Genomic DNA, 20,773 nt, shown 5'->3' with positions numbered 1-20,773 from the left:
CACATTTTTAAACAGGAATCAAGTGTTTCTGCTGTGACAGCTTGTTGGTTTGGTCATTTGTTTGCTACAAAAGGAGATTCATTTATTGTCTGAGACAAAAAGTCTGATTTGATATTTTAATAGATTATTAATGTAATATACACTTGTAAAAACATAAAAGAAAAAGAAGAAGGGCAAAAAAGCAACATTATTATCAAAATAATGTTGCTAAAAGTCAGCAAAAGAAAAAGATAGCGAACATGAAACTGCTGTGTTTGTAACACAGCAAGATGGCGCTTTGAACGGGCTAGAATAATGTTTTGGACGTGCGGATTGTACGCGATAAAACATCTTTTTACACCCATCTTGGGACAACTTCACGCTATGATAATACAGACTAAACAGCCATTTTCTGACTGTAGTTAACAGTTATTTAGAGTTGGTGAATGCACCGAGACTGAAGTTACCACCCTCATAGATTTTGATTGGTCCTTCGTGTTAGCCCCGCCCCAACGGGGCCAAAAGTTTTAAAATAGATTTTCAGATTTGAAAATTTAAAAAAAAAAGTGGTGAAAGTAAAAAGAAAAAAATGGAAAATTTAAGTTTTGAAACCTAAAAAAACCAACACTTTAAGCTGAAAATAATTTAATTTATTTAAGAACAGCAAAAAGTTTTGGACATTTACATTTTTTTTGGCTAAACACCAACATTTTTTTCAATTAGTTTTATTCGGACATCAGATAATATTGGCCCCACTATAGCTCCATACATATGGTAACTTATAATCTTGTGCAACTCTCACAGTAAAACACTCATTAGTGACTTCTCCACAGATGGGACCTCTCAGGAAATATTGCTTTTGGCTGACATCAAACTCCTCCCAGTTTCTGATAACATCCATTCAGCAGAGGATCCAAACAAATTAAACCATCCAGACAGGGTTTCAGTTTTTTATTTAGCAAACTCTCAACAGCGCTAATGAACTAAAAATGTTTTCCCAACTAACGGATAAGGCACATTTTGGAATGCCGTTTCATGGACATGGAAAAACAGAGCCGTGGTCGACTGTCTCCCCGGTTTGTCTTTTCATCCTCCCGACCTCACGCCTGCGTCCTGTCCAATTCAAACATTATTGCAACACTGCATTGCAAGAAATACAGACAGCAAAGGATACGACTTTGACCACATAAGTGTTAACACATTACATTCAGTGAATATGTGTTATCGAAAGAGGCTACACATGTGGTAAATGACATATAATAATCGGGTTAAAAATAGCAAACTAGTGTAATGAATTTAAATACATTGCACAACAAACTCCAAACACATGCACATGCAAACTCCAGAACAGTTCTTTGTCACACGTGCTTTTTCCAAAGAAAACACGCACTTCCTATTCTACAAAAAAACATTTTATAATAGTTTCTTGTCATTGCTGCTTTAAGCAAACTACATCTCACAGTTTAATGTGCTTATACAGTGGTGAGTATCCAACACTAGGTAATACAAAATAAGTTTCTGCATGTCACCAGAATGTATTTTCATAATAGGAAAATAATACAAACCGCTATATGGCAGCTAAGAATTAGTCACAACTAAATACGGTGAGTTATTAAATAAAAACAACAAAAATACAATGGCTTATAATTGATAGGGTATTAATTATGTACCAGCTTTAATATAATACTCTATGTAAATATCAATATTTTCTTCTTAGTGTAACTTTGTTGTGTTTTCTATACAAAAAGTGTAAAAAAAAAAAAATCCTTCCATAAATATTTCCGTAGAATAATCCTTCAGATTAAAACGAAGGCAAAAAAAAAAAAAAAAATCCCAGCTTTCATTATTTTTTTAGGCCCTTTTTTCACACGCAAACAGAAAAAAAAGCTGTAATATTGCTCACTGAAAAACGATGGCCATCATATATATATATATATAATACATACACACACAAAAACAAAGATTTTTCTTTTTTGTTAGGGAAATAACTCGAGTTTGCAGATTGCTTTAGAAATTTCGACATCTATGAAGTCTTCCAAAATACACATCTTGTTTCTAGAAAGTTAAAAAATAATGTTTTGAACTGCAAAGGTTCTAGAAAAGTCAAGTATATGTCATTTAAGAAGCACTTTTACATGTATAACTATCAGCTGCTTCTATTCACACCAGAACAGCTTCTACGTTTGCAAGTCTGGGCGGAATCAAACTGTCGACAGCATCGGACATTCCTACTTGTCTATGAGGCTCAATGATAAGGCATCACTGGTATAGATTCAGGCGGTGAGATTTGAAGGCATCTGGAAAGCTATGGAGGCGACATGAGGAGCGCTAGCTAGAAAAATGAATTTTTCTTTAAGAAGTTGGGCTGTACCAGAAAATACATAGGTTTTTCGTAAAAGGGTCGTCACTTTTTTAACGTTTTGGGTTTCCCTAACTCCTTATTTTTTGACGTTCCGGTTATTCCAATTGAATCAGGAGTCCGGGTTGTTTTGTCAGACACAGTGCCAAACGCGGACCGAACCTTGGGATGCGGCCGGTACTGTTACGCTATTCCAGTACCCTAACCCTAATCTGGTCTGTGTCTGGTACAGAGTTCGGAACTGGTATCGGATTCGGAACCAGTACTGATCCACGTCTAGTAACAGTATCTATATGCATCCGATCCGCGTCTGTTAACGGTATCGATCTGTATCCAGTTCCGGAACCCTAACCCTAGCCAGGTCCGCATCTGGCGCCGCTTCCTGAACCGGTACCAAATACGGAACTGGTACCGATCCACGTCCGTTACCGGTATCAATCCACATCTGGTACTGAGCCGCCTTCTGTACCGAGGTTCGGTCCGTGTCAAGTGCCGGTACCCTAACCCTAGCCTGGTTCTCATCTGGTACCCCATCCGTAACCGTTAACGCATCCGTAATCGGTACGATCCATGTCTGGTACCGGTATAGATCTGCATCCAGTACCGATCCACGTTCTGTACCGAGGTTTGGTCCGGTTCCGGAACCCTAACCCCAGCCAGGTCCGCATCTGGTGCCGCTTCCTGAACCGGTACCGAATACAGAACTGGTACAGTTCCATGTCCGTTACTGTTATCGATCCGCATCTGGTACTGATCCGCGTTCTGTTCTGGGTTACAAGTGCGGTCCACGTCCTGGTACCGCTTTGCAGCCCGGAGGTTGGGGAGCCCTGATTTAATTGGAACAGCCAACATGTCCGACCAGACACCTTACTGGGCTCTGGGATTCTAAAGAGACTGAGACTAGATAGGAATATTCAAAGTCCTACTAGTCGTATTTTATAATCTATTACGTGATAACTCTTCATCATTGGTGTTCATCGTCCTAAAGCTACATAGGCTACACATCGGGCATTTGACGGACGTTCAAGAACATTCAAGAACGTTCAAGAACGCGCTTAGTGTTCACACTCGACAAGCAGGGAGGGGCTTCTTCTTCTGTTTTAACATTTTACTAGCTCAAGCCCGCCACCTACAGTTGAAAAAAGTTTAGTGCGAAATATCAAAGCAATTTGGGCACGAAATGGTTTGGCTCATTGTCAGCGTCTTCGCGATTACGGATATATCCTCATGTTGAGATAGACGTCACTACCAAATCTATAATTAGTCAATGGCTATGGGTTTTGTACATAGAACCTGAAAACCTGCATGAATGTGATAGTTTTGAACATGGATGACATACTTTATATAGACTTACAGATTTCTTCCTGGATGTGGCAGCTCTAACACGCATTTATTAGAAAATAAGGACTGTCTTTCGGCCAACATGAAAGAGTCGAGACCAGAGGGATAACATCTATGGGAGCAGTTCATTTCCTGCAGACGAAAAACAGAACACGCTCCGTTTTAGTATTACCAATTAAGTACAAATTACTCGCATTCCAATGCCACATGTACTTATGAGCGATCTCTTTGTGCACTTATTACACATATTATTACCAGGTGCGAACATCAACATGACATACTTCTATGGTGCATCGTGGGAATTTTTTTTTTCTATAAACTGGAGCAATATTTGAGACTGGAACTATCTCCTGCAAGTCTTTAGAATCTAAGAGCTAAATCCCCGGAGCGCTCTTTTTAACTCAAGCTGGCATTTGGTCAAATTTCTCCACAATGTAATTATGACTCCCACTGCAGCAGTTAACTAGGTATATTTTCTGGCAAAAAAACTACAGTTTCTTGGATAAACACAACAGATAAAACCAAGTGTGAGGTCCACGGTTTCATAAGCAACTTCATCCTGTTGTGAGGATTGACAAAGAAATAACATCTTTGTTGATATTCCATGACAACAGACCACAGTAAGACTGTTACCGCCAGCAGGAAATGCTAGTTTAGCACGCTCCTCCAGCTCAGCAAACTGCATGGAAGCAAGCACACGCCATGCTACTTCAACTACTAACAGCTGAGCTTCGTCCCTTTTCTTCTGCTTTACATCTTGAACCTACATCGAACTTTCTTTGCATCACACTTGCTCGCTGCTCCACCGGTGAGACTTCCTCGGCACGCCTTTTCAAGATTCCAAATGGCTTTTTTATTTTTGCCAACACTCAAAATTACGGAGCCTCTAAAGGGATACTGAAGTAAAAATAAATTTAAAAAAATTGAAGAAGAAAAAAAATATAAGTTCACCACAACTATTTGGAGCACCAGATACTAACTGACATTTTTTTCTAAAAATTGAAGTAAAAAAAATAGTTTTTTCCTGGTTACTGAGTGGTGCGTACCAGATACTATCTGGTACGCACCACATATTTACAGGGAAAAAAATTCTAAATATTGAAGTAAAAAAAGTTTTTTCCAAAAATTTAATTAAAATGTTTTTTTTTTTCTGGTTACTAAGATAGTAACTGAAAAGATACTAACTGATTTTTTTTCTAAAAATATAAGTACAATTTTTTTTTTTAAATTAAAGTACAAAACATTTGTTTCTGATTATTAAGTGGTGTGCACCTGTTACTATCTGGTGCGCACCAGAGTTTTTTTTCTAAAAAGTTTAAAAAAATGTTTTTTTCTATTCACTAAATGGTGTGCGCATCAGATAGTAACAAAACAATTTTTTTCTAAAAATTGAAATAAAAAAAATGTTTTTCATGGTTACTAAGTGGTGCGCACCAGATAGTATCTGGTACGTACCAGATATCTGGTAACCACTAGTTTATAACCGGACTTTTTTCTTTTTTTAATTTCAAATTTTTTTTTCCGTCTTCATTTTTTTTTTTTTTTACAATGTCCCTTTAGGGGCTCCGTACATCAGTCTTTGTTTTATTAATCTTTTTAAGGCACATTAATATAGTCAAGCCTTGTATAACTTAAAAAGCGCAGTACATACAGACAAGTTAAGCAATTTTATAAAAAAAAGTTGTTTAAAAGGCAGGTTATCATTCATCTCTTAGATCTGAGAGCCACACTTATAGAAGACAAGTACTGCTGGAGCCACACTTTATACTTCCAATTAGCCATTTCTGTAGATATATTATATATTCAAATCACCAGTTCAGTATTTTATATCAGCACCTTTCTGTTCTCATCAACCTAATATTAGCTGTGAGATTTCCATTTTCATTCGATGTCTCCTCAATGTCAACCAGCTGTCAGTTTCCCATAAAATAAAAAAAATCTGTAAACCGTAATTAGGTTTTTTCATGCTTATTGAGCTCTGCTGCTTTCATTATGTAACACTGATATACCATTTCTGCACTGAATCTGTCATTTTATCATCAGTTACATCGTTTAATTTTGCCCTTTTTCTACGAGTGATAACAGTTTTGTAATCATTTTGCTAAACAGCTGAAAATCTGCACATTACTGTAGGCTTCATGCTAAAAAGGCTTCTTCTCTAAACGATTCTACACGACTGGACTTACAGTAGATTGTAAATACACGTGAAAGCAGTTACACAATAATGTGATATACAAACATAGAAAAAGAAAAAACAAAACATTGTTTATGTCCCAGTTCAAATTCAAATTGCACACTAAACAAAGAGAAAAAAATAAATATGCCAAATGTAAGCGAGGGATGTTTGGCACTTTCCCCTCAATAATTCACAGTTAAGATGTGCTGCGGATAATGCGGCCTCCGTTAAACATTAGCCCACGGTTACATGTTCGTCACACTCTTCTGTTGGCAGCGAAATGGAAGGCAGATCTCTGTAAACAAACAGCCAACAAACCCAGAGGTGAGGATGTTGTCGGGGGCGCCAACCTAACAGGGTTGTGTTGTTTATCGTGGGGAAATACTGTTAATGCAGATTGATCCTATTTAAATGTGTTCCTCTTATTTTTGGACATTATCATACATTCCAGCATTGGCAAAGACACAGAAGAAGGACCTCTGTGGTGGAGGGGGGGCGCATCAGACAGACGGGCAGAATTGGAGCTTCCACTTGTAGCGAAAGAGGAGAGGCGGAGTGAAAAACCTGTGCGGGGCGGGGTCAAACCCCCGCCTGGACATAAACCGGACGGTGATGGTTATTGCACGCGGCGGCAGTAGTAGCCCAGAACTTTACATTTCTCACACAGATGCTGCGGGTGCTCTTTGCTCTGGTCGGACACGTCCAGGCCGTCAGGCTTCTCTAAAGGCCGCTTGAGGAAAAGAAAAGGAAAAAGTGAACAATAACTTTTCAGAATAAAAAAAAGCCGTTTATTTGAACAGTTTTTCGGCAGTTATCTGCCCTCAAAAATACTTCTTTAGGCCAGATGTGCACTAAATACAATTAGCTGCAGAAATATGGCAGAGCACCATCAGCTGTGGAAACCAGAAGTGTACTTAGAAAGCTTTGCATTAAAAAAAAAAAAAAAAAGATCCATTTGCTCATGATGACCTGTATGGAAACAGAAGGTCTGGTTCTTGGAATCATTATCGCAGAGAAAGGGAAAGTTTTCCACAAAATTTGGAAGAGATTTTAACAGTCCATCTGGATATTTTTATTTGTCATCTACACCTTTATTGTTAAAGCTTTTTGCAAAAACATTCCCTTCTTCCAAGTGATTTAACTGAAGGAGACCGGGGGGCTCGGGTATGAGATGAAGTGTCAGCTTTTTACAGAAATGTGCTTTCTTTTTGCCAGCTTTATGAAGCCTGTGCTTTTCTGTTTTTAATACATACGGGTTTCTGCACACCCAGTTGGTGCTTTTAATTTGACTGAACAAGAGGGTGAAGAAATCTTGTTTTTTATGTTATAATAAAACTTTTCGTGGCTAAAAATGTCAAATATTTGATGTGTTGATCAGCCTAAACGTAATGCAAATGCTCCTACAAGGAGAAAAAAAAACGAAATAAAAAGATACAAGCCAAGATAAATCCATTAAATCCTTTAGTTCTGTAAGTATTTTATCAGGAGGGAGATGCAGACGTACAGTTACAGCGAGTCATAATGATTTATCTAGTTAACCAAAAGTGCTAAATTTTAAATAACTGATTTCTTCTGAAAGAAATCTTCTAACACCTTCAAAACAGTTGTCATGAAGCCCAACTAAAATTAATATGAGATTTAGAAGTATTTTCTGTAAAATTCTTCTTTCATGCACTTTTGTGCATGTTTTTAAAACTTTTATTCCACTTACTCCACTCACAGTTATGCAATCAAGTTAGTTTCTACCCAGTAATTCCAATATTGTTCAAATGCTTAAATGGATATATAATTTTATTCAAGGACAAATCATCTATTTTTTATAGTAAATACAATTATAGCACAAATTATATTTTTCTAGGATGTTTCTAAATGCTTAACGCAAGTTAGCATCATTTTCAAGTCGCTAACCATTACAGCATATATTAAATGTTATTAAACAAACTTCCTAAAGATAACAGTATTTTTATTTTTTTTAAATAAAAACCTTCAAATGCACATTATTACACACAACAGAGTTCCACGACATTTTCTAGGCTCTAAAGAAACTAAAAATCTGTTGAATGTGCTGCAATAAGAGGTCATATTTACTGAAATTAAAGCTATTCCAATCAAAAGTATCTTCATAGGTCAAGTTGTGTGGATTTATTCTGGAATAATATTCCTGCCTTTTTATTATTCATAATTATGTTAAAAAATTAGAGTTTTTAAAATTGGCATTCTGCTAGCTTTTTGGACTATTTTGGTATTTACTACGATTTTTTGGGGCTATTTTGGAGTTTAGCTAATGTTTCAGCTACATGCTAGCTGTCTTGGCTTTTTTAAAGTCATTTATGCTGTTTGGGTGTTTGGCTAATATTTACACGTTAGCTGTTTTGGATAATTTTGGCTTTTTTCAGTTTTTTTTTGGCTATTTTGAAGTTTAGCTAATGTTTCAGCTACATGCTAGCTGTTTTGGCTTTTTTAAAGTTATTTACGCTGTTTGGGTGTTTAGCTAATATTTACACGCTAGCTGTTTTGGCCAATTTAGACTTTTTGTTAGGTTTTTTTAGGCTATTTTGAAGTTTAGCTATTTTCTCTCAGCTACAGGCTAGCTGTTTTGACTAACCTAAGTTTTTTCATTTAGTATTTTAGGCTAATTTGAAATTTAGCTAATATTTTAGCTAGCTATTAGCTTCCGCTTTGTTAGTTATTAATTTTAGCATCTTCAGCGGCCAAATTCAGCTTACAGCATTCACACTAGCATTATCACAGGTAGTGCTATATATCTAGTTCATAATTATGTTAAAAAGTTGTGATTTTAAAATTTTAAAAAAGTAGTTTTAGAGTATTCAATAAATGTTTATCCTTTTTGGCCCACAACCTAAAGTGTATTTTGGATTTTGGCCCCTTGTGCGATTAAGTTTGACACCCCTGTCTTCAATTGTAGAATGATAACGCTTAAGTTTTTGTGAAATATCCAAGTATTTCATGGTTTTCAGCAGCAGAGAGATCCTTTTTCTTTTCCATATTGCTTGAGAATGTTAGTCTGCTTAATAATGTGGAACGTCCTCCTTTAGTAGTTTTTCCTTTTGTTGAACTCACCTGGAAAACTAAAGATAACAGGTGTCTGAGATTGATTTCTGTGATCCAAAGCGCTCCAAGACACAATACTGTCCATATGTTTAATTGAAAAACAAAGAATTGTATCTTTTAACACTTAAAAATTAATTTGGAAAATATTTGATGTAAAAAAAATAGACTGAATGTCCAATTACTTTTTATTCTCTTTTATTGGGTTAATTGTCAACTTTTAACACTTTTTACTCTTCTAATGTGTGTTTTTAATCAAGTGTGTAAGAGATCTGATGGGTGTGTGGAGCAATAGCCTTCCTGTAATATCTCTAGGGATCAATAAAGTATTTAAAAAATAATAATAACTACAAGCTGTTTCAAACTCAAGGTGAGCAAATGTCAAAAAGCTTTAATCAAGTTGTTTTCTTTCTACAGTAATTCCATACCAGACATTTAAGGATGAAATTGTTGAGCATCTTCACATCCACGTCTTTTCATGTATGTTTTTTTATTTTTTGTATTTAAAAAAGGGGGTAGTGCGGTTAGCTTTGGTATTTGAAAAATGGAAGGGCCTCCAGCCGTAATCCAAATTTTATTTCAGGTCAGAAGAATGTAGACAACATAAATAATCAAAGAGGATTTGCCACACAAACATGTATCTTCAGTCTAAAAACGGCATTTTTTTATATGTCAGAGCCAAACGGAGAATTTATGAACTTTTTACATTTCGTTAAAGGGTTTTCATTTGGGGGAATTTCTGCCGCTGAATACGCTTTTTTCCCCTCCTTTAGCTATAAAGAAATCGCTTTAAATTTTAAGAACATTTAATAAGTAACCCTAAACTTTAATGAGTCAGAAAAAAGTAATTTGTTTATTCAATGTTGGTTTATTGCCACATAATTCAAAGTAGTATGATCCTTTTTTTATTTAATGAGGCCATCTGGAATAACCTCAAGACGTTATGAAAGCCAGAGTCTGAACTCTGTTAACTTTTGGTAAATTGGTCCAATTTTTTGACCCAAACTGTGTGATGAATGTCGGTTTCCTTCCTCTGAGCTGTACCTGTTTGTGTGGATAGACGTTGATGTGGCATTTGATACATTCTTGTCCCATGTTGGCCCAGGAATTGCCGCTCATCCACTTCCTCTTGCACTTGGGACACTTGTATTCTCCGAAGCATCTTTTTTTGCCCTGGTAGGGTGTGAGTCCTTCTCCTTTGGGTCTGGCCTGTGGAGAACGAGTCAGGAGAATAAGTATGCACATATGGAAATGATTATTATTTTTTTGGCTTTATATCTTGACCAGATGCAGTTTTCCTGTCAGTGTGGAGGGACATTTTTAAGGCACTCGGCTGTACAACAGTATATTACAGAATGACAATTGGGTGTGTCCATCCCTGTCGTTTTATTATGACCAACTACATCATATAGAACAGTTCGACACACAGTTTTGGATCAAGGTTTTCGAACTGACATTTACTTCCATCACATCTGCGATCCATTACTGCTCTGATTCTCGTGAGACAGATGATCACAAACAGTCAGTCAGTCATAAAAAAGCCCTAACCCTCAGGCTCTTGACAATTGTGTCAAGAGAAACCGCCTCAATGATTTCATATGTGCAACTTCGGCTCTCAGAGAACAATTTTTTCCTTCCTAAGTAAACTACTACGAGAAGAAAACCAATTACTGATCGTAGCCATTGTCAATATTCATTTTGGGAAAGCAAAAGCTAGTAGGAGTGTTGGGAATTCTGACGGAGACGGATGAGAATCAGATATGATGGAAAGAAGTAATATTGTTTCACAGCATGCATGCAGCTATTGGCATCTCCCCATAAAGTTAGGAAATTCTCTGCCTTCAAAGTGAAATAGGACCTTTTTCTTTTTTTTTTTGGAATCCCCCCGGCGAGGCTGCAGATTGTTTTCACCGTCATTTTAATATTGGCTGCAGGTTTGGGGAGGAATATGCTGCGATAAGAGTTAAAGGGAGGGGGCAGAGTATTCTTAAAGCCAGATGCATCAACGATCCAAGAAACGAGATCTTTTTCTGCATGCAAACTTGTTTTCAAGAGAAGGGAGACTGAGCAGTAGATGAATGTATCTCAAGAACTTTTCACATCAGGGGATTTTTAGAGCAGTACAGTTGTGACAAGATGATAAGGAAATTAATGAATAAATTAGACAGAACTTAAAATAAAAAAACATCGCCCAGTGTATTTATTGGGGTTTTAAGTAACTGTGGAGCCAGAATTCTAAACTCCCACGTTTCGGAGATTTTTTAACAAGATTTCTGCTTCTACTCAAACAGGACAAAAGAGCATTTAGAGTTTAAGTTTCTATCGTAGGTAAACTCTTTTTTGCTCTGATTCGTTTTTTTCCCCTCTTATTTCTCCTTGTGTTTCCAAGTTTTATCATTTTATCCACATTAGGGCTGCCACAATTAGTCGAATAATTGACGATTAATCAACTATTAAAATAGTTGACAACTAATTTAATAGTTGATTAGTTGTTACTTTATATTATAAGAAGTCAGAGTGTAGTAAGGTTGAAAGTTATAATGGCATTCTGGCTTTTAGGACTATTTTGGCATTTACTAAGGTTTTTCTAGCTATTTTGGAGATTAGCTAATATTTCAGCTATATGCTAGCTGAATTTAAGCTTTTTTTGTTTTTTAGGCTATTTTGGAGTTTAGCTAATATTTCAGCTGCATGCTAGCTATTTTTTGGCTATTTAGGCTTTTTTTGTTAGTTTTTTAGGGTATTTGTGGAGTTTAGCTAATATTTCAGCTACATGCTAGCTTTTTTGGCTAACTTCATAAAAACACAATTTTCCTCAGAGTGGGTCTTTAACCCTTTTGCAAGCCTAGGCACGCTTACATTAAAAGTGGGGTCATCTGGACCCCATAAGATAGCACAAGGGTTAAAGTAATTACAAGATATGGGATGAGGGCGTTTGAACCTACTAGATATTAAGGTTTAATTCTTGTTCAAGTAATACTAATTTCAAAGTTTCTGGAGGGAGCTCTCATTACGTTTTTTTTTAGATATTAAATACTGACATAACTGTAATTTAAAGCAGGTACTGCCAGTGGATGACTGACTTCATCATACCTAAAACTTGTTAAGTTAGCATCTGCGGTGAAATATGTGTTTTTATTGCATGTTTTATTTTTTCACATTATTTTAGAACAAATATGCTTCTTAAACAGAGGTGGACGAATTAAAAAAAAACCCAAAAAACAAAAAGAGAAGCAAGATAAATGTAACTGACTAAGAAAGAGCACAAAAGGTTTGCTCGTTATTGTAAAAAAAGAAAAAAAAAGAGGAAAAAATGTACACTTTATTTTCATTAGGCAAAATACAAACTTTAAATAGAACTGGAATAAAATAAAAAAGCAGGTCAGAGATGATCAATGTCTAATAAATATCTGCTAAATGAGGGTAAATCATGTTTTAATGTGAACAATCTTCTTAACACAAAGCAAAAAGGTAAAATCTTTCCAATTTTTAAAGAAGCAAAAACATGTTTCTCATCAAAACCAAAAAGACAAAACAATCCAAGATATCCACATGTACTTTTTACTGACTACTTCAACTCCATCCTCCCAGGAGAACCCTTCAATAAAGTCATGGTCTTGAACTCCACCCACAAGATAGTTTTTCAAGAAATTCAAGGTCGAGCAAAACATTCCCCTTTGTACACAGCTGAAAGTTTTCTCACCTCCTCCATAACTATTTGGTATGGCAATCTGAATTGTCTCTTATGCGGTAAAACTTCAAATCTTGTGGTATTATTCAGAACACACTTCCATCTGTAGCAGAAGTGGACAAACTTTTTTGATTCATAAAAGGTTCTAGAAATTTACAGAAGGTCTGGACTAGGAGCGGATTGGGTGTTTTGTTAATTCACCTCATGAGAAAAAGAATAATATGGAATCTGAACATTCTTTAATATTGGACATATTTTGGAGTTTTTAAATTTAAACATAGTGGCTTTTATCCTCATTTTGTGCCCAGATGTGTTGATGTCTCTGCAGGAAAATGCTGCATTTGTGCGGTGATGGAATGATCGGAAAAATGACTATCCGACTTGGAAAAACACAAATTTTTCTACACCACATGAATGCAGAATAACTTTCTGCACCTAAGCAAAGGTCAATTTATCTGTAGAGCGCCATCTATAGAAATATGTCAGAATTACAGAAAAAATAAAACATTAAGAAAAATGAATACACTTTATTCCAGTTTCCAGATTAAATAGTTTAATGGACCACTTAGTAGTTTTCCCACCTCTGATCTACAGGAAACACAAGGAGCTCAAAAAATCTTCTTGGATCAATCTCATCCGCACCATTACTTTGAACAATAATGCCCTCCAGGAGACATTACAGGTCCTAAGGCTCAAGAATGGCTCTTTTCCATCTGCCATCGGGGTCATGACCCCATGACAAATGCTAGTTCTATTGCCTATGTTACAAAGTGGAAACTATGCCTGAATTGTTTGTATTTATTCAACTTTATTTAGTTTTTAATACAGAAAATTTTAACTATGTCCACTAAAAGATAATTCCACCAACATAGCTTTCTGCCAAGACTAAACAATTCTGATTCTGCAGGGAGGGAGACCAGTTTATAATCAAGCACTAATAAATCTGGCTAAGAGAATGCACATGTGCACGTCTGCTGTTGTGCCGTGGATCTTTTTGTCCATGAAACTGCAAATAGTTTAAGGCATCCGATCTGTGGTCTTTCCTTGCTGTGGAATGAGTAATAGCGAGTTAAATCAGCAGCTTCTGCAGCTTTCCAAACAGATGTCAGCACTTTGCATCAGCACCAGCAGGGGCTCGGTATTAACCACGGAGCTCAAGTCCAGCCCCTCTACGGCATGACTTCAACCTCACCGTCAGCCGTGCATCTTTGTCTGTGACAGCCTGCAGACTGGAAAATGTGACGTCTGCTTCCATGCCCTCCACCAGTCTGGTGTAATGCACTGCCAGTGCAACATTGAAAATGAACATTTTATTTGAAGGCGTTAGGGGTGTAAGAAAATATCAATTTAGTGAAATATCGCGATACTTTACTTGCCGATACTTGTACCGATTTAAAATGTGCCCATGACAATATTTAATTAATTATTTAAAGGTAAACATGTATTTACTTTTGTTTTGCATCTAAATATTTCCTGAATTACCAAAAGAAAAGCACCACGAATTAGCTTGGGTAAAAGCAACTTGTTTATGAGATACAGTTGTAGTGGTTGATCATTAAATAACATGTATTTTACAATTTTACTTATGTGAAAAATGTATTAATATTCAGAAAATTCTTCAGCCATAATAAAAAAAAAAAAAAAGTGACATATTGTCTGGTATTGTTTCTGGATAAACCAGGAAGCGTATCGTATCATGACATCTGTATTGTGATATGTATCGTATTGCCAGATTATTACCAATACACACCCCTATTGTAGATAGTCTAATAACATTATTTAAAAGTAAAGAGTATGCCCCCTTAAATAAAAAAAACAATGTGTTATGTAAAATAAAATTGTGAGTTATCAGTTACAGCATAATTTGAACAGTAATAGTACTACTAATTGTAGTTCTGGGGGTCACTTTTTGTTTTCTGTGTGAATTTTGATTATTTCGTTTTTATTCACAGGTGTTTGCTTAAATATAAAAGCAAAAAAGTCAACGACAAACCAAGAATTAGCGTGCCAAATTCAGCACTTCTTGACCTTCTTCTTCTTGTTCGTCACGTGCTTTTCAAGGTCCAGCTTTTGCCTTTTATTGAACCCTGTTAGTGCCTTCACTGGAGTTCTTCCACATTGGGTGAGACCATTTGTTAGTTTGCAGTTTGCAACACTTACCGGCAATGATCGAATATCCGCAGGGACATTTGATTTATGCAATACTTGTTTTTTTTTAATTGGTTTTGTCTCTAAAAAAATGACCCATAGAAAATGGCTTACTTCCGGCTCCAATTAAATGAAGTCAATTCAGTTGCCATTTTTTCACAATACGGACAGTTTATAACTTGAATAGCTTGTGCAACAAAAAAATAAAAAAATAAAATAAAGAAAAGCCAACGGTAAGAATGGTTATTCTGACAAATATAATGACTGAGAAATAGCTGCTAATTTGTTAATAAAGGTCAATGAGATTTTGGCTTCATAGAGCCAGCAGGTACTTCCTATTTGGGCCACACATGCAAGATTTTATATACAATCAATGCTCTAGAATAGTCAATAATGACATATCATTGACTTTAAAATAAATCACTTTTCTTTTCAACAATGTTTTAGCAATTTCAAGCAATGAAAGTTAAAACATTAAGAACTTAAAAATATTTTAAAGCAACCCAGATTTTTTATAAAATACTTATATATGGGATGTGAAAGAAGGCACGTGATTAATTGAAACAGAAATGAACGCCCTCAGTCGTCCTGATGTGCAGCTGTGAGATCACCGTCAACTCAGTCTAAAATAAACGGAGACTGTATTCTGTGATTAAGATTTTATTAAATAAAAGAGATAATATGGCATTTATTTGTAGTTTTTGGACAAAAGCGATCTTTTATTTTAATAAATGAGGCGGAAGATGAATGTCGATCAGATGGCTACAGCGCAGAGTGAAAGACCTGCTATGGTGGGCGGAGCCTAATAGAGCTGTCTGCTATTAGAAATCCAACAACAAGGAAACTGATTATTATTTTATTTTGGGGTGGTGACCAACAATAATTTTCTACAATAGCGAGTACTAGCATTGTCTAAAAATTACAGAGTTAAATGCAAAACTTGCTTTTACGAGAAGCGAGCGGTTCAGAGTGGACAGACACACCTCCAACTGGGATCAAATGTCTCCCAAAGAATTTTCTTTTATTATTTTTCACAAATAAAATAAGACAAAAACAAAAAAAAGCTGGGGAAAAAAAAGAAAAAAATATTTCTGGTAGCTGAGATTTCGAAGGGCTAAAAATAAATGTTCTAAATGTAGAATATTGCGTGTGATTTCATATTGTGATTATTTGCAGCAGATTATAAGTGGCAGGCAAATACTGATATAAAAAAAAATATTGCGATTAACTAATTTGTATATATATACATTTTAAAGTACAAGGATCGTGAATCACTTTAAGTATACGAAAGAATGAAGTCAGTAGCACGATGAGAAAGTGCTGCTTAGCTCAAGAGTATTATTTTGGAAAGTTGTGTAATAGTTTAAGTATTTAAAAAACATTAAAGCTACTTTTAGATATTAGAGGAGGTTATATATTTAATAATGTTTACATCCTGCACTCTTTCCTAAAGAACTTCTTGGACAAGGAACACTCTCCAGACCGTCACTTTGGCTTTTGCCAACCACCTGTTTATATACGTGCAGTGGAACGTCTGTCTTTAACCATTAAGTGGGTCTGCTTTTAAAGACGGGCTGAGATGGAGGATCCTCTTGACAGTCGGCATTGTGGGCGAGCAGGCAGCCTTTGTTAAGTCTTAAAAATGACAGAAGGCCAGATGGGATGTTGGGGGTTTCAATTGAGGCAATGAAGATTCACCACCATAGTGCCCAAAATGGGTAATTTGCCATTTTGATCTAAAGCACATGTCAAAGTCAAGGCCCGGGAGCCGGGTACGGATTGGAATCTTTTGTGACAATTGGGTAAATGTTTTTGGTAATCTTGATATCCAAATAAAAGAAATCAAATTAAACAGATGAAGAAAATATTGCAAAAACATATTTAAACATGAAAAACATGTGCAGTTGAATTTAATAAACCTGCAAAGGGAAAACTGAGCTTTTTGGGGAAATTTGGGGGAATAAATCTGACTAGTGCACTCAAACTGTGGTCAGCTGTTCTCAGGCCATTGCAACACATCATCTCTCACGGAGGTCTTTGGTGGCGAGAACACTTTAAATCTCTAGTCATGAACTTTACAGGCACAGTGGGTACCATACATTCCAATGGATTACAAACATATGCCATGAGAAAATGGACAGGCTAAGTTAATCAGCACGCGAGTCGGAGGCCGGTGAAGCAAGCCTTACGGTTACTGAGGCACACAATTTGGCCGGTGTGTCGTTAGTAATGATGCGAATAGTGACAGATCAAAACCCTCAGCGGTAAACACTGGAGTTCATGTGTAAGTTCACGTTTTGATTTCTAAACATCTAAAGCAACATTTACAAATAGTTCACAATGCACTCAGAATGGTGAGTAATTGGATGAAACTGCGTCATCCGAACCAAAGGGATTAGCCTGCAAGGACGAGGGTACTTGAACAATTTAAAAATACTTAAACTGAGTTTCATTTGTGAGTAATGAATGTTTTCACTGAAGAATTTGCACACGTGGAACACTCTGTCTAAGAAGGTGTCTAGATGGTCTCACACCAGCACAAGGACAGACCGTCATTCTCCTTTTGTCCACTTTAAAAACAGACACACTGTAAATTAAAGCCGCAAGCGGCGTTGGATGGCCCGCAGTCGCTACCCGCCCTCACCCTCGCCGCTGCCCGCCCTCGCCGCCCTCTCCCTCGCCGCCCTCTCCCTCGCAGCCCTCTCCCTCGCCGCCCGCTCATACGCACCAACGCCGCACTCGCTGCCCGCCCCTACGCACCAGCGCTGCCCTTGACGCTGACCTTTGACCCCAACTCGTCTGCTAAGCAGCCACTATGCACCACTAACCCCCCCTCCCCTTACTGTATAGCTGTACTGTGATGTAAGTGAGAAATTGCTTAAAAAGGCACTTTTTTCAAAATGGCGCCTTTTCTGTTAGTGTTATCTCCATAGCAACCATTTTATGTTTTGTTCGCCTGAGGTCACCGAACAGATTGACGTTAGTTTCACAAGAATCGGCCAAAGTACATTTTTGGATCTCCTTAGCAACGGAGGTTATTTGCTAACCACGCCCACATTCCTTATATGGTCATATTCTATGATATTATACCTGTTACAGCTTAAGCCTGGGATCAACATATTAAAATCTCATTGCAATGCATTGAAATATGAGCGTGTATTAACACTACGCCACATTTGCGAGCTCGCCACGCGCACGCCATTCAAAATCTATAGCTTGTAACACCATATATTTTTTCCCAAAAGCTTCGCAATGATGCCAAAAGCGTTTGGGAACGATTGATGAATATCCCTAACAGTTATATTTGTTTAAAGCTGGTGCTAACAGTGTTTTTTTTGGACAATTCAAGATGGCGGCCCTTCCCAAGGTCAAAGGTCAACGAAACTTCAGGGGTCGTTGAAGACTAACGCCAGGGGCATGTGGGTCAAATTTCGTAAAAATCGGACTAACGAAAGCTACGTTCTAACTTTGTAAAATTCCCAAAATGTCCGATTTCGAAACAAAATGGCCGCCAAGTGGTAGGTCGTGGAGCCATCCCATAATAATGTAAAATTTAGCCATGGATATATCCAATAAGGCTACGTTGGTTTCGTTCGCGAATTCAAAACTTTTTTTTTGATTTTGCTGAGTCAGCAGTTTTTTTCGTAACGGTTTTTTGCGTACCAGGGCCGCATTTTACGCATTACGGTTTCGAAAGTTACGTTGTTTCGTTCAGCTTGAGCCTCCGCACGCGTGAATACCCGTTTTGCGCAAATCGGCCAAAATATGTGCGAGCTAGCTAAAACCGTGGCGGTTGCGACCTTGCCACGCGCACGCCATTCAAATTCTACAACTTCTAATTCCAACATTTTTCTCACAGTACATTCCCATTTATGGCCAGTGATGTGACATAACAATTGATATAACCCCCTAGGAGGTATTTCTTTTTGTAGCTTTGAGTAAAAGTGCTTTTTTTCAACTTTTCAAAATGGCGGCGTCTTCCCAAGGTCAAAGGTCAATGAAACTTCCTGGGTCGTTGTAGACTCGCGCTGAGGACCTAATTCTGAAGTTTCGTGAAAATCGGACAAACAAAAGTCTCGTTTTCCCATATTGTTGAAAAACGTGAAAAACGCCATTTTTCTGACTTCGGGGCAAGATGGCCGCCAAGCCTTCGGCTTGACGGCCATCCCATAATGATTTCAAATGTTCCAGGGCTTATCCCCGACACGTGGCATGGGCTTTTGTTTGCGTATCTCGAAATATTTTTTTTTGGCCCCATAAACGAATTTCGGCCCATTCATTTTTTTGGCGAGAACGCTCGCCGTGATGTCATCGTTTGGGGGCGGGTTTCGTTGACTTTAAAAAAAATTATTTTACAATTTTCCCTAGGTGTCCAGAAATTTTCAGGACTTTTCGAGTATGTTCAGGGGGTCAAATTTAAGCGAACTGGTTCCGTAAGAAAGCGGAAGAATAATAATAATGAAACAAAGCAGATACAATATAGAAGTTTTTGCGGTGAGGGCTGTGTGTCTTTTCATATGTTTTTTTTTTTACTACATGTTGGTCATGTCTGTTTGGGCTTAGGCCTGTCGTTTGAGGTCTTTTGGGGGCTTTTTACACTTTTTGACTTTTTAGCAAAAATAATATGGTCCTTGCCATCAGTACCTGATGCTGCGGGCCATAATTCCACATCCTTGGGTTTTCGTACACTCTGGAGACATAACTGGAAAGTCTTGGTTTCCGGCATTACTCCCACTCAGTGTTTCGCCCGGCTTCGAGGACGCAGGTCATACTTTGGCTCGCAGGATTACTGAGCTCACGCGCTGAGTTATATATTATAAACAGAGCTGGACAGTTCAACAAAGATGGCACGACTTAAGAAAGCCCTCCTTCTACTCGGCGACAAAAAGGCTCTAAACACCTCGAGCTCCAATATTTGCTCAAACGCACGAGGAGAGAAATGGACAAACAGAGCGAGCCGGGGCCAAACGTTGGGAGATTGTCCACTCGAAGCGAAGGGAGAAGAGGAGGAGGAAAGTAAATCCGAAGCAGATGGCCTCCATAGGGGCAAAACACCAGAGCCGTCATAAAATTGCTGATCTGCTTTCAATTAGGCCTTGCATTTCAGAGACAGGGAAAAGAGTGGTGGGGGATAAAACAGCGTTAACAAACCGCTGTAGCTCTGGCCACAACTACATAGAACTGGAGTCATTATCATGTAGAGGAATGTAGTCTTTTCTTGTTTTTTGCGTGTGTGTATGTGGAAAGGGTGGGGAGTACGTGTTTGAGTTGTCCTCGTCTAGACGACACCCACAGCGTGAAACGTACTGAAAGGTATGCAGCATGAGGTATCTGACCCTGAAATTATAGCTTATTGTGCCACAAAATCATCCAGAAGATCGGACAAGATTAAATCGGAGAGACTTGTGTTGTGACCACTGGCAGATGCGGTCCAGACCATTGTCTGAGGCCAGAAGGTGATCTTGCGTTTGTGTTGATCTTACATTCCAGGGGAAGAGTAATGATCAGCGGACAGACACAAGACTGTACACTGTCAGACACTTGCCCCAAAGCTGAACCCTTAAGTCTTTGTCTCAGCACAAGACTCGGCTGGCTTCTTTTCATATTAGATGTTCCTTCCCAGGAAAAATTGAAAGACGCCGTAATAAAAATGTTCTTTTCAAGGTGTCACTTTTTAAAATTTACTTGAAAAGAGCATCCATTGTCATGGATAAAATGTTGAAGACCCACTCCGATGATGATATTTGGTGATGGAAGACATACACAAAAAAATTAAGCTTAAAGTTGCATTATTGCATATTTCTTTATTCCAACTGTTGTTAATCAGGAACATACGCAAAATATAGTTAGAAAAAGATTATATATGTTACATAAAAAATACAATGTTCTGTTTTATTCTGTTTTCACACTTGTAGACAACTAGATCCATGTATGTCTTCATTTCTTCATTTTGCTCGTTCCAGCTGGTATCTAATTAAAATGTATGCGACTGAACTCCAATATTGCTGCC

The 20,773-nt window shown here is 37.5% G+C and overlaps 1 protein-coding gene across 1 annotated transcript in view; it reads right to left on the bottom strand.

Annotated features, from left to right (window-relative positions):
• Window positions 1-913: 913 nt before the first annotated feature.
• Window positions 914-20,773, bottom strand: part of zcchc24 (zinc finger, CCHC domain containing 24) — a 43,027-nt gene continuing 23,167 nt past the window's right edge. The window contains exons 3-4 of the mRNA XM_024296485.2: window positions 9,969-10,133; window positions 914-6,585 (exon numbers count right to left, since the gene is read on the bottom strand). Of these exons, the coding sequence (XP_024152253.1) occupies window positions 6,472-6,585; window positions 9,969-10,133 (279 nt within the window). The 3' untranslated portion in view covers window positions 914-6,471. The remainder of the gene's footprint in view (window positions 6,586-9,968; window positions 10,134-20,773) is intronic.

The sequence above is a fragment of the Oryzias melastigma genome, linkage group LG15, assembly GCF_002922805.2.
Source record: "Oryzias melastigma strain HK-1 linkage group LG15, ASM292280v2, whole genome shotgun sequence".
NCBI classification, from domain to species: domain Eukaryota; kingdom Metazoa; phylum Chordata; class Actinopteri; order Beloniformes; family Adrianichthyidae; genus Oryzias; species Oryzias melastigma.
This window is presented reverse-complemented; position numbering and strand designations above follow the sequence as displayed.